Consider the following 18,712-nt stretch of genomic DNA (forward strand, 5'->3'; position numbering starts at 1 on the left):
CAAGAGTTGATGGCTTGATGCGACAAAGCCTAAAATGAACAAGATGCGATGGTCGACAATTGGAATGACCAAGTGACCAGGGAAGGGGAAGGGAAACTAACAAGAGTCCATAGACAACAATAGGGAGGAGGAAGGCAGAGCCGGACCCAAGAATTTTTTGATACAGTGACACCATATAAAACAGTTGTACCTTCTAGAATAAAACGGCTGCACATTTCACGAAACTGATTTTTTTTACCATACCACAGAGGAACAATACGGTGGCACGTGCCACCTAACCACCCCTCTAGGTCCGTCTATGGAGGGAGGAAAGAGTCGAGATTATTTCAGATAATCAAAAATCTTATAATATGGGATTTCTTAGATGATGAGGTTGGATCAGTTTCACGTGGGACCGATCCAATTAAGACCAAATATGATTGAGTTGTACTTTTCCCATTTTTAAGAGTTGAAACTAGTTCATTTATTAAATAATTAAAGCATTAAAATCATGGTTACTCCTACTTGCATTTGTGCAACATCAACTTGATCATCTACTAGCTTTCAAAGTGCTTGCTAATCTACTTCAAATACTATATTGTATATAACCTTCATCAATCAATCAATTTGATGATCTTTAAAAAATAAGTGATTGAAATCAAATGAAATGATATCTGTATACCTAACAAAGGAAGAAAAAGTCATGGAGTCTCTGGTTTTGTTATGTAACTTTATGTATAAATAATCAGACAAAGAGACCCCATTAGAAAGTGCTGCTGCTTCTTCTCAATCTTCTTTCTTTTTGTTTGTAAAACCCTAAAACAACACAACTCCAATCGATCCAATTCCACCCCTCTATTTATCTCTTTCAATCGATCAATCCTAGTTTCTGTTCGTAAAATCCCATGATCTTCTGATAAATCATTGGGTTTTTTTTTTCAATTTCAATCATTTTCTTGAAAACAGCCCCATTTTTCAAGATCGTTGGGTGCAGAAGCTTGTTTAACGATCTGGGAATTTTGATTTTGGGGAAAAAGAAGTGAAGAAATTGGTAAGGCTGGCGGGTGATGACGGATCCGCCAGGTGTCCGCCAAGATTTCTTGTTCTTGGAGTTTTCATCGTCACTGTTTATTGAATCAAGATTAGGGTTTGTTGAGGATTGTAATTATTGTTGTGATTAAAGTGATGCTTAGCGTGCTGAGAGTGCACCTTCCGTCAGATATTCCGATTGTGGGCTGTGAACTTTTGCCCTATGTTCTTCTACGACATCCTGATAAGTCTGTTTCTTCCGAGGACGTCCGTGAGTCCTCACCCATTGAAGGTCATATCTTGAGATACAAGTGGTTAGTGATCATCTGCTATCTGTGTCATATTCCTTGATGATTTCTCTTTGACTTGATTGATTCATGTGGAAAATGTTACAATTTAGTGTGAATCGTTGTTGTTTAATGAAGTTGGTGTTTGATGTAAAGCTTTATTAAGACGAAGGATTGAGTGAGAAGGAGAGTTAGTGAGAAGTGTAAGAATGATCTGGACCATTAATTGATCATCTTTATATCTCAAATTCATCCATGAATTGCGCTTTGGTACAGGGATTGATCTGGTGCAGTTCATCCTAATGTGCATCTAAGGGTGGAGATCGTTTCTTAAGCTTCTCACTTTTAACTCTTTTCCTCACCAGAACCCAACTTGCGCTTCATTAATTGGTTGATCACAAATAGAGGTGCAAGAAGTACAAGTGATGTTTATATTGTTTATATACGGCAAATTAAACTCACAAACACTTAACACCTTTGGTGGGACTTGAACCCCTAAATGGGAGGAAGGTGGGTTACCGGGTATAGCTAGGCAAATGGCCCTTTGGTCTTTTTTTGTCAATTATGCCTCTTACATTGTGATATAGCTTATCTGCTAATCTTTACCAAACATGACTAGTTTATCAGCTAACAACTAACATATTAACCAACAACTAGCTTATCAGATAGTTTGCCAAACATAGCATAGTATTTAAGGAAGTTAATGCATGTGATTACACAGGTCTATAGAAACAAGATCTGCTCTTGGTCTAGCCAATGCCACTAAACCAACACCTTACGGTTTGCTGCCTTGTAGCTCGTTATAGATTAAAGTAATCATAAGAGTCGATCGGGGTTTTCTGATCACATAATGCTATCTTAAACAACAATGAATGTTTGAATTGAAGGGCAGTTTTCGATGCTCAAATGCCATGCTCTCTTGTTTTTGGTTCGCTTATGGTGCAAATTGCTTTGTTTGCTATGTGTGGTATTGCTTGCTTACTTTTCTCATGCTTCGTTCACCTTATGCTAATCTTTATTACTCGTACTATTGCACAATCTGGGGTCTTTGTGGAAACAACCGTTCTACTCTTTGAGATAGAGGTCAGGTGAAGGTCTACGTACACCTCACCCACCAAACCCTACTTTTAAGTGGGATTTTTACTGTGCCCGTTTGGTTTGATTTGGTTTAATTGATTGTTGGCAAGAACTCATCTGTTGGTTTTATATCAAAATAGAAATCTTTGCTTATGTTAGAAATTAAGATCACTTTTTATCTATAGATTATGATGTTCAATGTATGACTATTTCAAAGATTAGAATCTCTTGCAATTTACCTTTAGTAGATGATGACAAATGGATCCATCAAGGAAGTCATTTCATCTGATATTCTGTACTAAATTCTCAAATCTACCCTTAGTTAATGCACAAATCTTTAAGAGTCGTGAAGAGAAAGAAATTAATCAAGGGTAAATTTGTCATTTGACTAACTAAAACGTGTAATAATTATACAGGCCTAAAATATTGTGCCATTTCTACTGTGTACACTTATTTTAGGATGAAGAGAGTATGAAAAAACTTAAGATGTCGTATCTAAATTATCTATACTATACGACATAATACCGCATAAATTTACCATCCTCGTTTTACAATAAAATCTTGCATCCCGCTGCATTGCATGAGTACACAACTAGTGAAACTTAATACGTAGTATCCATATCACAAACATTTTCCCTTATTTGTGCGGCTTTGCAGGTATCGTGTACAAAGCGATAAGAAAGTTACTATCTGTAGCATCCATCCATCCGAACAAGCGACTTTGCAATGCTTGGGATGCGTTAAAGCCAAAATACCTATCACCAAAAGCTACCATTGCTCTCCGAAATGTTTTTCTGACGCATGGCAACACCATCGTGTTCTTCACGAGCGTGCCGCCAGTGCCGTTAACGAAAATGGAAATGAGGAAGAAGAGATATTTGGCCGATTTACTAATGCAACAGCTGGGGTGAATACTACGACCTTATCTGCTTTGCAAGCTGCGACTCCTTTACATCCAATCGCACTTAAAAATGGCGGTGAAACTTGGTTTGAAGTCGGCTATGCTAAAACATATACACCTACAGCCGATGATATTGGGCATATTCTTAAGTTTGAGTGTGTGGTGATAGATTTAGGAACAAAAACTCCTGTTGGAAATCCAAACACGATCCTTACGGCTCGTGTTATTCCGGCCCCAACCCCGAGTCCAAGGCGGCTGATATCCGTTAGCAATCTTGATGGGTCGGGAAATTTGGATTTGGATTTGGATGGGCGTTTTTCGTCTGTGGGAAGTTTTACTGTGCTATCATATAACATATTATCCGACTCGTATGCTACCAGTGATTTATATAGTTATTGTCCTTCATGGGCGCTCTCTTGGCCTTACCGCAGACAGAATTTATTACGAGAAATTGTTGGATATCGGGCGGACATTGTTTGTCTTCAAGAGGTATTTTTCCATCATTAACTTTACTATTTCTAACGGATGGTGCATCCGGCATTATACATATATGTATCTATGCACACACACACAGAGATCTAGTTGCATATACATATATCGACTATATAAACATACGTACATACACTCACATATATCATTTTAATTTCTTTTCAGGTTCAAGATGATCATTTTGAGGAATTTTTTGCCCCAGAGCTAGACAAACATGGCTATCAGGCTCTATATAAGAGGAAGACTGCTGAGGTTTGTTTGATGAACCTTTCCTCATTTCAATTTCGGTTCATTATGGTGCGTTTGGTATTCAGACAGAACAAAAAACTGTTAATTTGCTGTTCTACGTTTGGCGCGATATCAGACTGGGACAGGACATGACTGAGGAGGACAAAAATGCGCCAAAATAGGTGGAAACAAAAACCAGGGAGATGGTACAAGATTGATAAATTACTAAAATTACCAATGTCAAATTTAAAAACCTAAAAGTTTCTACAATTATATCATCTGCGTACCTCACTCTTGCTCGTCCAGTACTGCCTAGTCCCGTCTCATCTGCTTACCAAATGCATGCTTAAGGTTTTCTCATTGATAGTCCTCATTGATGTTATGTGCAGGTTATCAATGGCAGTATTATGACGATTGATGGATGTGCCACGTTCTTCCGCAGAGATAGATTTTCACACGTCAAAAAATATGAGGTATGGAAGTTTCCGGATTTAGATGGTGGTTTAGTACCTCCGTCTTTCTGACAGGATATAAGGCTGCATGTGCAGGTTGAGTTCAATAAAGCTGCACAATCTTTAACTGATGCTCTGGTTCCTAATGCACAGAAGAAAACAGCATTAAACCGATTGGTTAAGGCACGATCACTAACCTCTCTCCTTTATTCTCTGTGGGGTAGAGGTGAGGTTTACGTATATCATACCCTCCATAGACCCTACCTCCGAGTGGGATATATTGGGCTCGTTTGGTTTGGTTTGGTTTGGTTTGCTTAATGTGTCGGTTCTTATGATATAACCTTGTGGCTTCTAATAGGATAACGTTGCACTGATTGTTGTTCTAGAAGCCAAGTTCAGTAATCACGGTGTTGATGCTTTAGGAAACAGACAACTTGTTTGTGTGGTAAGATAGACCGTTAATTCTCTTCTTTTTTTTTTTTGTGGAGTTCTACTACTAACGACGCAGCATCGAAGCATTTCAAAGTTGACTATCATTTGTGTTTGGAGTGTAGGCAAATTCACATGTGAATGTTCATCAAGATCTAAAGGATGTGAAGCTATGGCAGGTTCTTTTTGACCCAATATCTTGTTGTAGCATTTGCATTTGAAAGAAGAAGGAAAAAAGTAACAGTTTTCTGAATATTTTAGGTTCATACTCTGCTTAAAGGATTGGAAAAGATAGCTGCAAGTGCAAATATACCAATGTTGGTCTGTGGGGATTTCAATGCAGTTCCCGGAAGGTTGGTGAAAATAATGTCCACAATGAAAAAGTCACACGGTTTTAGAAACTCGTAATTGTTACACTTTTTAATCAACTAAAAGACAGTTTTACCCTTCGGAAGGGTAGAATTGGAAAGTAGACACTTATTATTGCTAATGAGCTCGAATTTGGTGACATTTGACTATATGAACTTGTTTGCAGTGCCCCTCATGCACTCCTTGCATTCGGGAGAGTTGATCCATTGCATCCGGATTTAGCAGTAGACCCTCTTGGAATTTTGCGACCTGCAACCAAACTGACTCACGCTCTTCCGTTGGTACGACAACATAAATACTTGGCTGGCTATTGCTGCTTAGAAAAAAATGATAAATTTCAAATCTGAAGCCATTAATGGTGTTTTTGAAGGTTAGTGCATATTCATCCTTCGCAAGAATAGGAGTTGGTCTTGGTTACGATCAACAGAAGAGGAGAGTGGATCCTGCTACGAATGAACCCTTGTTTACAAACTGCACACGAGATTTCATTGGTACCCTTGATTACATATTTTACTCAGGTATATGTATATCCGTTATCATCTTCTATTCTAATCGTACCCCACAAATGCTTTCTTCTTCCTCAAGAACCACAAAGGCCGTGTCTCGCAACCATAAGCTAGCCTTTTGGAAAAACTACTTCAAATAGCTTATTGGGGATTTTAATTTCACTTTTTTCTTTTTCCAATTATACCCCTTATATTTGCCTTTTGGGTCTTTTTGCATTGACATATATCTTATAAGTTAGTATTTACCAAACATAACTGGTTTATCAGCTAGCTTTTCAACCAACAGCTAACTTATCAGCTAGTTTGCCAAACAACGCCAATATGTATGTGACGATTTTGGTGGTAAGTGTGAAAGTTACTTATGTGGTTTCAGCGGACAGCTTAACTGTGGAATCATTGTTGGAGCTTCTTGATGAGGATAGCTTGAGGAAAGATACAGCACTTCCTTCTCCGGAATGGTCCTCTGACCATATTGCACTTTTGGCTGAATTTCGCTGCAAGCCACGTACTAGACGTTGATCCATTATAGGCGAGTATCTTATCTATACTATATTATAAAGCATTTTACAAAAACTCTTAAAAACCATTTTTTATGCATGAAGTACTGTTTATTGATGGATATTACTTAAAATTCAAGACAAAAAAATAAAATGAAACATTAAAATGAATATGTATCTCGCTGCATTATGTGAGTACCTTCTAGTCTCCTTTAAAGATTGCTTATCTGATTTGAACACTACTTGAAGAAACAAAAATGCTTTGGGAAAACCATGGGTGTATGGGCCAGCTTGTGCACACCTTTGACTTATCTAATATTTTAATGGGACCATGAACGGATTTGAACCAGTGACCTATGGAAATGAAGCCCAAAGCTTTACCATTTACTTATTAGGTATGAATTGATATAACAATCATGCATCTTGATTGCAGGGCATGGTCATAAAATGGAAGTTTGAAGATGCAAACAAGTAAAAATTGTAATACAAGTGGGTCCATCGATGATCTACTTTCGATGTTATCAGATTAGTTTTGTTTCTTGTTTCTTGTTTTTGTTTCCGATAGAAGTATAATTTCAGCAGCACCTCAGGTACAGTACAAAGATGGTTTACATAGGAATCAGGAGTAGTTCAAGGGTTTTTTTTTCTGTTCTTTTTCGTGTTTTCACATAGTCTGGTGTTAGAGGCAAGGGGCGGGGGCAGGGGCGAGCGGTGGCGTGTGGAGTTTGGTTGTATGATCTCTATGCTCTTTGTCATTAGCATCTCTATGAAGTTTATGGGTTTGGAATCATGTTACTAATTGCTATCTATTGCCAAGTTACAAGGTGGCGAACTCGTTGCAACTCTCTTGTTCAAGTACCAAATGATTTTTGACCAACTGTTGATTGCTCGTTGTTCAGTAGTTTTATAACTAAAAGCCACATATAACCATTAAATGTTGATTGCTCGTTCTCTAAGCGTAATCGAAGTAGACATGTAGAAGGCCTTGGCTTTTTTGGGCCTAGATCCACGCATTCCATGCCTGTTTTCGGTAAGCAAAAAAAGAGCCGTGTCTTTTTAGGTCGGGCTTTTTCATCCTCAGATTTCTCGGGCTTTTAGACAGCCTGAATTTGGGGCTTTTTTTTGCATCTCTAGTTCCAAGCACTTAAAAAGCAGTATCTGAGAAAATATCACTAGATGTCAGCTCAAGTACAACAACCAAATTAGGCACCCTTTTGGATGTATACAAATTACAAAGTGTTCAACGAACTATGAAGAAGAAATTATGTGGTTCAATGTAATTAGCCAAGAAAAAGTAATTTGGACTTGCTGGGGAGTAGAAGATAATGGGTAAAATGTCTATCAATCTTGCAAATTTTAAGCAGGATTCAGCACATAATCCGTACCTTGAAGAAATATGATTATGATGCATGTTTTTGAGGGAACCGTATATATTAACTGTGAACTTTGAAGCACCGCAGATATGGGAATAGTTGAAGAAGGTCTTCACGGCTACGTTTCTACAAAGTGTACAAACATTAATGGACGGTATTTCAAAACATTTCTTTATGAGGATCACTAATTACTTCAAAAAATAACACTCGAAGAAAGAAGGGAGTTCCAACATATATTAAGGAGAAAGAGTGCAAGTCTAGCTAATACGAGACTCCACTTTAGCATAGGCTAGATGGGTTGCCCCAAAGTGTCAACGGTAGACATTGGCTCTGATTCCAATACGAGTATACGTGGAACTTCATTAAATTACTCACCAAAATAGCTCTTGAAAATGTAGGGTTTCACCATTAATGGAGGAGAAAGGATTCAGGTTTAATCGACGATGTGAGACTCCAAACACTTTACAATCCATCATCCCTTTAAAAATTGTGACAATTACCTTTCTTGGGCTTTGCATGAAAATTTTGTTTCTTTTTTCCGTTTTTTAGATAGTTTACAAGTTAGTATTACCTTTTTGCCTACTGTCATCATTGCAAGTAAATTGGCTGGTATTGATTTGGGTTTACAAGATTCCTTTATTTGTTTTTATTGAAGAACATTTTAGATATTTGAAAAAAAAAAGTCGAGAACTTTACACTTGTGTCAAGTCAAATGTTACATACCTTGATGCCAATACATCCATTTACATCAAGTGTTGTGATTGTGTTTGAGCAGAATTCAGAGAGGGCCTCTAGGCACTTATCAGTAACCCCAACGATTCCAAACAAGCTGCATAGTTTTCAACTATCAATAAAGGAAACCACGAAATAGAGCATAACAATTTCCCCATGATCACTGCCCATAAAAGATATAAATCCTCAAAAAAACAGTACCCAGATAAACCAAACCAAACGAAACGAACCCACTATATCCCACTTGGAGATAGGGTCTGGGGAGGGTAAATGTGTCCAGATCTAACCTCTATCCCAAATAGCAGAGAGGAAAACTGTACCCAGATGAGAACTGTATATGCAACAGGTAAGGATTGTGAGTGTATCGATTTACCTAAGATATTCAAGAGAGGTGCAACCTTGGGCGATGGCTATGACACCCGCATCAGTGACACGTACACACCTTTCAGAAAGATTTAATACAGCATTAAAACGATAAATATGATCCATATTTTGAGATTATGGAAAACCTATAGATTACCATGTCAAATTGAGAGTACGAATGCTTTTGCATTTGGCTATAGAGAAAAGCCCTTCATCAGATAGATTCTGTAACCAAAAAATGCAAGCATAAATTTATGTCCCAGAGAATCATAAGCTAAGCTCATCAGGTAAGACAATCATATACCTGGGCACCACAGAGATCTAAGAATCTGAGATGGCCCAAAAGCGACAGTTTCTTATAAGCTCCATCTGTGAAGCTAAACAAAATAAAGAACTCTTCATAAGTCAGATCGTCCCAACAAGACACAATTGAGACTATATTTCAGTTTAATCAACACAATTACTGTTCTATAACAAGTAAATTTCCTTGCATATACAGAACTGGAACATCAACCCCACCCCACCCCACCCCAAACCAAACGAAACGAACTCAGTATATCCCACTCGAAAGTAGGGTCTGGGAGGAGTAGGATGTACGCAGACCTTACCTCAACCCCAAGGATCGAGCGAACAGGTAATCAGAAAATATAACAGGTAGAATAACAATTCAATTGTGTGTGCACGAGTCAATCATGTGCAAGCACACAATGAAGACAAAACATGTAATACAAGCAGAACTGACTTAAACATGTAGGCATGATCAGCAAGAAAGTCGGGTCAGGTCTTATCATGCCCAGTTATCCCACAAGGAGCCTATTTGGCTATTCTCTTCCCTCAGCTCAATACCCTTGTCGACACCCTTTACCAGATCCTACTAAAAGTCGGCCCCTCTAGTCCTATGCCTCCTAGAACTCCTATCATAGATCATGTCCTCCAAGAACATCACCACCCCCTACCCCCCCCCCCCCAAAATAAAATAAAAAAATAAAATAAAAGAACGATGCAGATATAAATGTCTGGACCATGTAAAGGGAAGGTGCTGACCATCTGGTTTATTAGCTTAGTGCAACCATCATTATGATTAGCATGGTAGGTAGGCATGAAACATGAGGTGATAAAGGGAAAGGTGAATACTCGGCCCCTTCCTTCCCTGTGCATTAGATCCCCCCATGGTAGATGGTTCAGCCATGCCGGTTCCATAGTATACTCTTCCACTACAGATGCTGAAAACCCAATCCTTCCCAGGCTTTTCTCGTATCCCTGGCCACTTCAGATGAAAATCTTTATTCTGCTTTACAGATCTATTCAATTTTAATTCAAGTTTAGAAGCTGGTAATCCAAGCTATCTTGGAGTCTTCTTCTTGAAGAAAAAAAGGCCCCCGCGAAAGTAAAAAAACCACAGCTGCTCTACCAAGCAACCAATTACCAGCCTAAAACATAGCCGTTCAATATCTTTGACTTTTCAATAAGGAGCGTGTCTCTGTCAAGTGTCAAATAAGCTATGATACTCTTTTTCTTTATCTCTCCTCTATGGAAAGAAAGAGGGGATGAGAGGTTCCTTGCCATGCTCCATGCACAGAAACGATATCGAACATCAAGCGAGTCTCGTGTGTGATAAGTCTTATAGGGTATAGTTCCCTTCCTGGTCTAGGTTAGGGCTCCATTCTTTGGTGTTTGTTACAAAAACACCCACGAACAAAAAGAAAAAAATTGCTTCAATCATGGAAAGACTTGCCAGACCATGCACCATGACGTATATTTGACCTTATTTCTTGTCTTCTTTTTGTTTCTTCTAAAGGTTTTCCCTCGTGACAGTTCCTACGGATGCTTACTTACAGTTCTCAGCACATACGTGTCTTTAACTTTTTTATTGCAATTTTTACAACCGTGTCCTTGTTCAAGACTAATTCCAGATAACTATTATTATACAAGCTAGCATATTCTTTTCAATAATTTCTTTCTTACCATTTTTATTTTCCCTCACCATTAGCATTAGGGTTGATATCCACAATATTAGGTAATGGCTTTTTTAAAGATTGAAGTCACATGCCCAAATCATCCAAGTGATTATCTGCTTGTCCATCTTTTATGCTCTCATAATAGATTCATACTAGGTTTGATTCTCTAGTGGCCTGATTTTTTGACAGGTAGTTTTACCTATTTTAACACAACATGCTCATCTAAATCACGCTAAATTAGCATTCTCTGACATGAGATGGGAGTAAAAGAACTGTACATGCCCAAATATACTTATTAACGTGTGCCCAGTGTTGGGAACACAATGTTCTTCTGGGTCTGGGATGTTTATATATAGTTGATTCAACAGCTTTGAAGAATGGAAATTCTACAAGGTACCTTGAAAGTGCATAGAGATTTAGACTCTTAAGACCAGAGCACTTGACCATTATATGTTGCAAGCCCCCGTCTGTTATCTTGATGCACCTACATAATCAAATCCACAAGTTGAATTTTTTTGGAAATTGACAATTTTCCGACATATAGAAAATACCATATGCTTTGAGAAAGTTGAACCAACCAAAACCTTTTCTTTTACTTTAAAGTCAGACTGAAAAACTTGGCTAAACAAGCCTACAATACAAGAGATACTTATTCTTCTTGGATAAAAAGATACAATCATTTTATTGATCAAAGCTTCAATGATTGACAGCCAACTGGAAATGATATTTGTCATCTCACCTTGGTGGTTTTCAGTTAAGCAAAACTTTTTGAAGGTAAAGAACAAAGCCAAATATGAAGGAAAATGTCTTAATATGAGTAGCAATGATCCTGTGAGATCCAGGAAGCCATCAAAAGGTGCATATTTTTCAAGAGTCTTATGTTAAGATACCTGTCTTAAGGCAACCTCTTTTAGAATACATGCTAATACATCAAAATATCATACCGAGTAATATCCAATGACTCCAGATGTTGATAATTCTCGGCAATCATTTGCAAACTTTTATCTGATATACCCTGTTAGCTCACACCAATGCATTTTATCAGAAAATATATCCATCCAAATATTTCAAGTATGAGACAAGTATGCTGATAAAATATTTTATCCTCAAGTCTCTTCAATCATGCGCTCTATATCTCCAAATTAGAAAGTATGTTGATGCAAAAATCTCCCGAAATGTTTCAGATAAGACCTTTCTCTTGCCATCTCATAAAGTTTAACCTGAGCCTACAATCTGTATTGGAACATCAGCAGAAACCAGTAAATAGGATTCCAACGATATAGTTTAAAGACACGTCTCTCATTTTTCTCTTGTCTACACTATTTCAGCCCACCTTGTAGAGCAATAATATATTCCATGATGAACTTACAAACTTACATCAGAAATAGGATGAAGCTCTAAGTCAAGGTACCGTTTATCATGTTATCTCACTATACTTCACATTATTCTTTCGTATGGTGAGCTCTTAACTTCTCACCTTACAAATGTCTTTAATAAGGACATTCTACCTAAACCACTAACTGAATCATTGTTATCCTTCCCTAAGTTCGACGCAGAAGACCTTAACCCCAAAAGTCTACAATGATAACTTTTAGCCTCCTTACCTAGCCAGGAAGCTATTTTGCTAAAAAAAACTTCAATGGTGTCAACTAAATATCAAGGCATCCAATAATTCCATAACCATAGTAACTGAAGCTCAACGTCGCAACATGCTGTCCTACAGAAGAGACTAAATCCAAGCTAGGGCTTTTTTTGTTTACTTAGGATGATCAATGAAAATATGGGAATAGAAAACTGCAGATAAAGACAAGAAGAGATAATGTACTAGAGGATAGCATTCGAACAAAAAGAAATCCAAATAAAAACTTAGATGTAAATACATTGCAAAATGATGGAATCATCCTCTATATCCAAAGCTCATCAACTTGGAGCATATACATCAAACATGCTGAACATTCATATGTAGAATAAACTTTTGCTTTCTTAAGGGGCTTCGTGAAAAATAACAGCTATATGATCTCCAAGAGATGCTTTTGCAGGACCTAGCTATCTCAATCCCATGAAGAAACATAAGGACTCAACTTTTATGTTGTCCAATTCCCTCTGAATGAATAAGAGTTCAATTTTCTACCAAATCACCCAGTGATCATAATATCATTAAATTTAGAGATCGAAGTAATGCTGAAATGGAGTGTGCGAAATGATTGAATATTATTTGAATTTCATTATAGTTTGTAAATATACAATATATATAGAAAGAACAGTATAATGGCTTATTCAGTTTACCTGAAGCCGAAAAGAAAAGGATGATCCCTAATCGGTGAACAGAACTATTTAACCAAACGAAAGGAACCGAGTATATTCCACCCAAAAGTAGGATCTTGGAGGGGTAAGATGTACGCAGACCTTACCTCAACCACTAGGATCGAGAGGTTGTTTCAGCGAAGACGCCCGACTTGTGCAACAGGTAATCAGGAAATATAACAAGTAAAATAATCCTTCAATTGTGTGTGCACAAATCAATGGTGTGCAAGCAGACAATGTAAACATGTAAGATGACTATTAAGAAACTCAGGCCAGGTCAAATCAGGCCCAGCTACCCCATACGAGGAGCCTATTTGCCTACTCTCTACCCTCCACTCAATACCCTTATCAATGCCTCACGCCCTCAACCACATCCTACTAAAAAGCGGCCACTCTAATGGTATGCCCCCAAGGACTCCTATCCAGAGGTCAACCGAACCATGTAACCAAATAACCTGAATTTTGTGGGTTATCCGGTTGCAGTTTCTGGTGGATTATTCGGTTTCGGTTTTTTACACCCCTACTTCAAGGTGGCATACATTGTGGGACCAACATAATGGCAGAGTTGTAGTGGTTTTTTGTTACAGTACAGCTAGGTTTGTGTCTAGAGTTGTGACTCAAATAACATGAAAAGATGGGACTTGAAAAGCACAAGCCTTCCATCAATCAAAGCATCAATAAGTAATGTACAAAGCATACCAAATTCCACCAACTAATGCTAAGCCCTAATGAGCATCTGGAAGTAAATGCACTCAGTAACACAATCATCCCTTAGTATCTTGTGATTCTATTATCTGCTATGATTAAAATGAAAATTTAAGTAACAACCAGGGTTAACGGCTGTTAACACATTGTAAAGGTCAATTAATACAAGGAGTTCCTAAGTGCCATATTCTCAGCGCAGTCACCGGTAACCAATTACCATCAAGTATATTCACTGTTAAACTTCATGCATCAAATAACCAAGTCAACTGCCAAGTTTGGTTCAAGAAACACTCATAACTGAAGATAGGATGTCGAAAACCATATGGTACAAAAGATGGAAAACAGAAACAAAGTTTTGGAGGGATGATAACACGAGCAGCTATTCAATGTACTTAAAAACCTACAGATCTTAGCATAAAAAAGAAAGTATGCAGGCAGGCTCTCATAATATACCTTACAGCCACTTAAGTTCAAATCAACAATATGTTTGCAGCTTTTAACCAGATATGATATGCCAACATCTGTGACCCTGAAGCAAAGTATAGCATCAGAAGGGATAACAATGAAATAGGATGAGAAAAAGGAAATCAGGTGAAAGTCTAAGTACCTTACATTCCAGTAGATGGAGAATATCTTCAAAGAAGGAGAGGTTGCAGTTATGGCCTCAATTCCCATATCAGAGACTTTTTGGCAGCCATTAAGATTTAAATGCTCCAGGTTTTGAAGGGAACCTGAAAACTGAAAGTTGCACATGTATCTTCATTTACAAATAACAATGTATAAGAAGTTACCAAAAGCTTCAGCAAAAAAATACACCAACCAGGTCATTAGGAGAGGGAGAGGTCTTCTAAGGTTAACTTAACAGAGATTGCATGAACAGATTAAACCAAAGGAATCGACCTTAGATAGGAATTGATGGAAAGACAACATTCATACCCTAGAAACCTAGGTAGTTGACCTCTTTATGTTTGTTGTTTCATCATGTTATGATTTGTTTTAGTCTTTTTCTAGTCTACCGCAGCTAGTTTGGGATGAAAGGCTTGTTATTGTTATTGGAAGATTATGCCTGTCATTTCCTCCTCAAAGCCAATCAGCTCTTGTGAAACAAGAACAGTTTCTGGTAATTTATATGTAGCACATAAAATCAATAATTGTTACCATTACAATTAGGAACTCACAAGATGTGTTTGATTGAAATCTTAATGCTTTGCCTCTTAAGAGTATATAATTTTAATATGCTAGCAGGATTCATGAATGAGCAGCATTAAGTATTGACATAATTCAGATGGTTACTTGAATGGGTGCCATGCATGAAACGGATATTGCTCATCCATTTCATTGATATTGACATGCTCAACATCTTTTTCGCTGATGCACATTTGAATAGAATGTGAAGCATTCGACATTTGATAAAGGGGCTGTTTGGTTGTTTTCTATTAAGCTCTATATGGATTAAGGTGTATTTATGGATAAAGTTGTAAGTATAGATAAACCTAAATTGGTGTTTGCTTATTGTGCTAAATAAACTGCTGAATGATTAAAATGACCAGTTTACGCTTACTATTTTTTTTTTCTCATTTAACCCAAATATAATTCATCTCTCTTGCCATTTTATCGAAAATCTTATATGCAATCGTTGTGTGATGATGATGTTGTATTGACATTGAACAAAAAACAAAAAAATTCCATTAAAAGTGAAGTAATTTCATCAAACACTTTCTCGATCATCAGAAAACAAAAAGAACTGCAAACATATTTAAAAGGTAGATCTTTATGTAATATACTAAAGAATCAATTGATCGAAGCGTTCATCACCCTTGTTCATTGGAGCCCTAAACATCGAACAACATATGATAATGAAGACTGAAAATTATGTGTTGCGTTGTTCCGGCTACTGGTAAAAGCATCTCCCGATTCCATTTTTTCTCATAAATCAAAGAGGGAAAAGTGAAGATAATTCTTGCAGGATAGGGTAAATTATGGTTTTTTGTTAAAAAGAACAACAAAAGGAAAATGGGTTTTTACAAGATTCTTGCAAGATAGGGGCAAACTGGAAAATGGGTCTTCTGTTGAAGATGATTCTTGCAGGACATGGGAAGCGATGTTTTTTGTTGAGAGAAGGAAGCATGATTTGAGAGGCGGGGTAGCACACTGGAAAATGGATAGCTTACCAGATAAAGCATACCCCCATGAGCTTAGCGAATAAGCCAACAACCGACAGATTAAGCTACTTCCAACATATATCATATATCTATGGCTTACCAAATAAGCTATACATGTTATTAATCCTGTTAAGCCACTTCCAAATAGCCCCTAGGTGTATCAGGAACAACAAGTATCTTTTTGGAAGATACAAACATATTACACAATCTGAAGTTTAGTACCAATTTCTCCCTATGAGATAGAGAGATACAAAACCATCAGCTGGCAAATACATATGTTGCATACTGTAAATAAAACCAACTCAGTGCTATTGACATGATGTACAGAAGTTGATGCTTTTGGGTAGCCACAGAACACAATGATCTCAACAGTATTTACCTGGTTCCTAAGAATGTCCAGATGTTTATCTTCAACATCTTGTGCAAACTCAAGGTTTATCTGTTTCACATGATGATATCTTGTCTGCAATACATACAAAGTTACATAATGAGAGAACAGAAACACAGTTTTGAACTTCCCAGATTGAGTAAAACTCCAATTACTGAGAAAAAGTTGAAGCTTTCCAATATATTCATAATCTGAACAAGCTTCGTTTCTATATGTCAAATATTCAATTCGATTTCCCAACATAATATCATTAGAATGGTAGAATGCCCGTAGCATTCGATCAAACTACTTGCTCCTTTCCTTAACAGAGTCCTAAAATAAGGAAATTTAAACCTCGTTCATGTTCATAGCGTCATAGTGATAGCCTCTGACAGGTGGAAACCTTAACACTAGCGAAGCAGGAAAAAGAATTCGAGGAAGGAGAATTAAAACAAACCAGCGCCAGGGCAGCTAACAGTCGATCTCCAGCATTAACCATCTCATGAAAATCAAGAACCTGATCAATTCAAACATTACACTAAAACCCCAAAATAAATACAACCTAATTTTCAAATTCTCCAATTAGGGTTATACTGTCGCTTTGGAAGTACGAAACGGGTGGAGGATAAAGTTACCAGCCATAGGGAAGGAGAGGAGACGAGAGTACGGTGGAGGGAAGAGGAGACGAGAAGGAGAGATATAAGGTCTCGTTGAGGAAGTTTAAGTCTGGTGCTTATAATCTTCATCACCTTCGGCATTGTTTCTCTGCTCCATACTTGCTGTAGCACCTCTGCGTGACTCTCCGCCATTTTCTTTCTTTTCTGCTTTCTTCTCTCCGTCTGATATTACACATTGGGAGACATACAAAAGTATAAAGTAGTTGGTTAAAATCGTAGGTTTTAAAAATACCAAATTGACTCAAAAATTATGAGATTCAACCCGGTTCGCAATTGCGACGACCAAGTCAGTACTACAGTCAGGTTCGGAATTGCAACGATACCATTTGCGTAGAATTTGAATCTTTTTAAGGTCCGTAATATTGCAGATGTGGATATTGTGAACGTAGTGATATTTGGATAAATCCGAGAGAAGAATGGCTAAAAGACCGATTTGAAAGAGTGGAATGTCTATTTGAGTTAATTTTATTAGGTTTTTTTAATAACCTAAAAACATAATCTCACAAATAAATTATTGCAATTTTTTGGGTAACCGTAGGTTTCTGGACCAGTTTATGCACACCGACTAATCCTCTGGACGATCACGAATAGCCTGGAGTCATCACAGATGAATCTCCATCTGGAGTCATCACAGATGAACCTCCATAACTACAAGGGATTTGATAGCATTTGACTTCGAAACCATTGCAACTTACGGACGCGCAATGGAATATATGGAAACACAACAAACTTAAATCTTTGAACAAGCCACTAAATACTAAACATATTCTTTTATATATACATATATATATATAAATACACTATATTATAAAACATTTGATAAAAACTCTTAAAAACCATTTTTTATATATAAAATACTGTTTATTAATGCATGTTACTTAAAACTCAAGATTACAATTTGAATTCGTGTAATTAGCTGCAGATAAACATAATCAAATACATGATAAACATCTTACTTTAAATATAAAAAATCAAAAATATAATTAGGATAATTATTGAGTTATAACAGAATACTTAATTATTATATTTATAAAATATTATATTATTAAACCAAAAATAAATTATTTCATTGTTAAACTTGAATTATTATATCTATACTATATTATAAAGCATTTGACAAAATTTCTTAAAAACCATTTTTATGCATGAAGTACTGTTTATTGATACATATTACTTAAAATTTAATATTACAAGTAAATTGTGCATAAATACAACTTATTAAAGWTTCATATTTGAATTCATGTAACTAACTGCAGATAAACATAATCAAATATTAGATAAACATCTCATTTTAAATATAAAAATCTAAAATATAATTAGAATAATCATTGATTTCTAACAAAATGGTTTAGTTATTATCTTTACAAAAATTTATATTATTAAACCTAAATTAAATTTCTTTGTTACTAAACTTAAATTAAATTATAATTAAAAAAAATAAATTAAGAAAATAAAAACATTATCGTTTTCTCAAAACCACATAAAACCGTATTATATCGACATAAAAAATGCATAAAATGAAGTACTAAAATCAAGATATATCTCGATGCATTGCACGAGTACTCTTCTATTATATATATATATATATATATATATATATATATATATATATAACACTCATAAGATTAAACTGTGTGACCTCCTTGCCCCTAAGATGCACGTTAGTAGTTATCTTATAATCTCGCATTTATATTCTGAAGATTGATTGCATGATTGAGAAATTAGTTGTACTTAACTTTTATAAATGACTAGTTGTGTATTCGTGCAATGCAACGGGATGTGAGATTCAAATAAGTATAAACATATATGTAAAATATAAACATGTTTT

At 36.5% G+C, this 18,712-nt stretch overlaps 2 protein-coding genes across 4 annotated transcripts; one reads left to right on the plus strand and one right to left on the minus strand.

Moving 5' to 3' along the window:
* The first annotated feature begins 673 nt into the window (after positions 1-673).
* On the plus strand, positions 674-7,120 carry LOC112517638 (carbon catabolite repressor protein 4 homolog 2-like). 2 transcript variants are annotated; one of them, XM_025124996.1, is made up of 12 exons: positions 675-1,322; positions 3,030-3,762; positions 3,928-4,014; positions 4,380-4,463; positions 4,539-4,625; positions 4,801-4,887; positions 4,997-5,050; positions 5,133-5,224; positions 5,407-5,521; positions 5,611-5,758; positions 6,120-6,275; positions 6,677-7,120. In XM_025124996.1, exons 1-11 carry the CDS (start codon positions 1,165-1,167, stop codon positions 6,263-6,265), a joined length of 1,791 nt encoding a protein of 596 aa, XP_024980764.1. In that variant the 5' UTR covers positions 675-1,164; the 3' UTR covers positions 6,266-6,275; positions 6,677-7,120. The 2 variants fall into 2 exon arrangements, with proteins under 2 accessions (XP_024980765.1, XP_024980764.1); XM_025124997.1 differs by lacking the exon at positions 6,677-7,120 and having other exon boundaries at positions 674-1,322; positions 6,127-6,199.
* A 250-nt stretch (positions 7,121-7,370) lies between these two features.
* On the minus strand, positions 7,371-17,052 carry LOC112518751 (F-box protein At3g58530). 2 transcript variants are annotated; one of them, XM_025126571.1, is made up of 13 exons: positions 16,843-17,052; positions 16,665-16,724; positions 16,220-16,303; positions 14,286-14,416; positions 14,132-14,207; positions 11,614-11,684; positions 11,067-11,153; positions 9,016-9,088; positions 8,869-8,936; positions 8,722-8,790; positions 8,340-8,445; positions 7,629-7,742; positions 7,371-7,401 (listed from the first exon to the last, which is right to left on the minus strand). In XM_025126571.1, the coding sequence occupies exons 1-12, from the start codon at positions 17,014-17,016 to the stop codon at positions 7,677-7,679; spliced, it is 1,065 nt and encodes a 354-aa protein (XP_024982339.1). In that variant the 5' UTR covers positions 17,017-17,052; the 3' UTR covers positions 7,371-7,401; positions 7,629-7,676. The 2 variants fall into 2 exon arrangements, with proteins under 2 accessions (XP_024982339.1, XP_024982338.1); XM_025126570.1 differs by lacking the exon at positions 7,371-7,401 and having other exon boundaries at positions 7,414-7,742.
* Between the last annotated feature and the right edge of the window lie 1,660 nt (positions 17,053-18,712).

The sequence above is a fragment of the Cynara cardunculus genome (genome assembly GCF_001531365.2).
Source record: "Cynara cardunculus var. scolymus isolate 2C chromosome LG 9, CcrdV1, whole genome shotgun sequence".
Taxonomy (NCBI): Eukaryota; Viridiplantae; Streptophyta; class Magnoliopsida; order Asterales; family Asteraceae; genus Cynara; species Cynara cardunculus.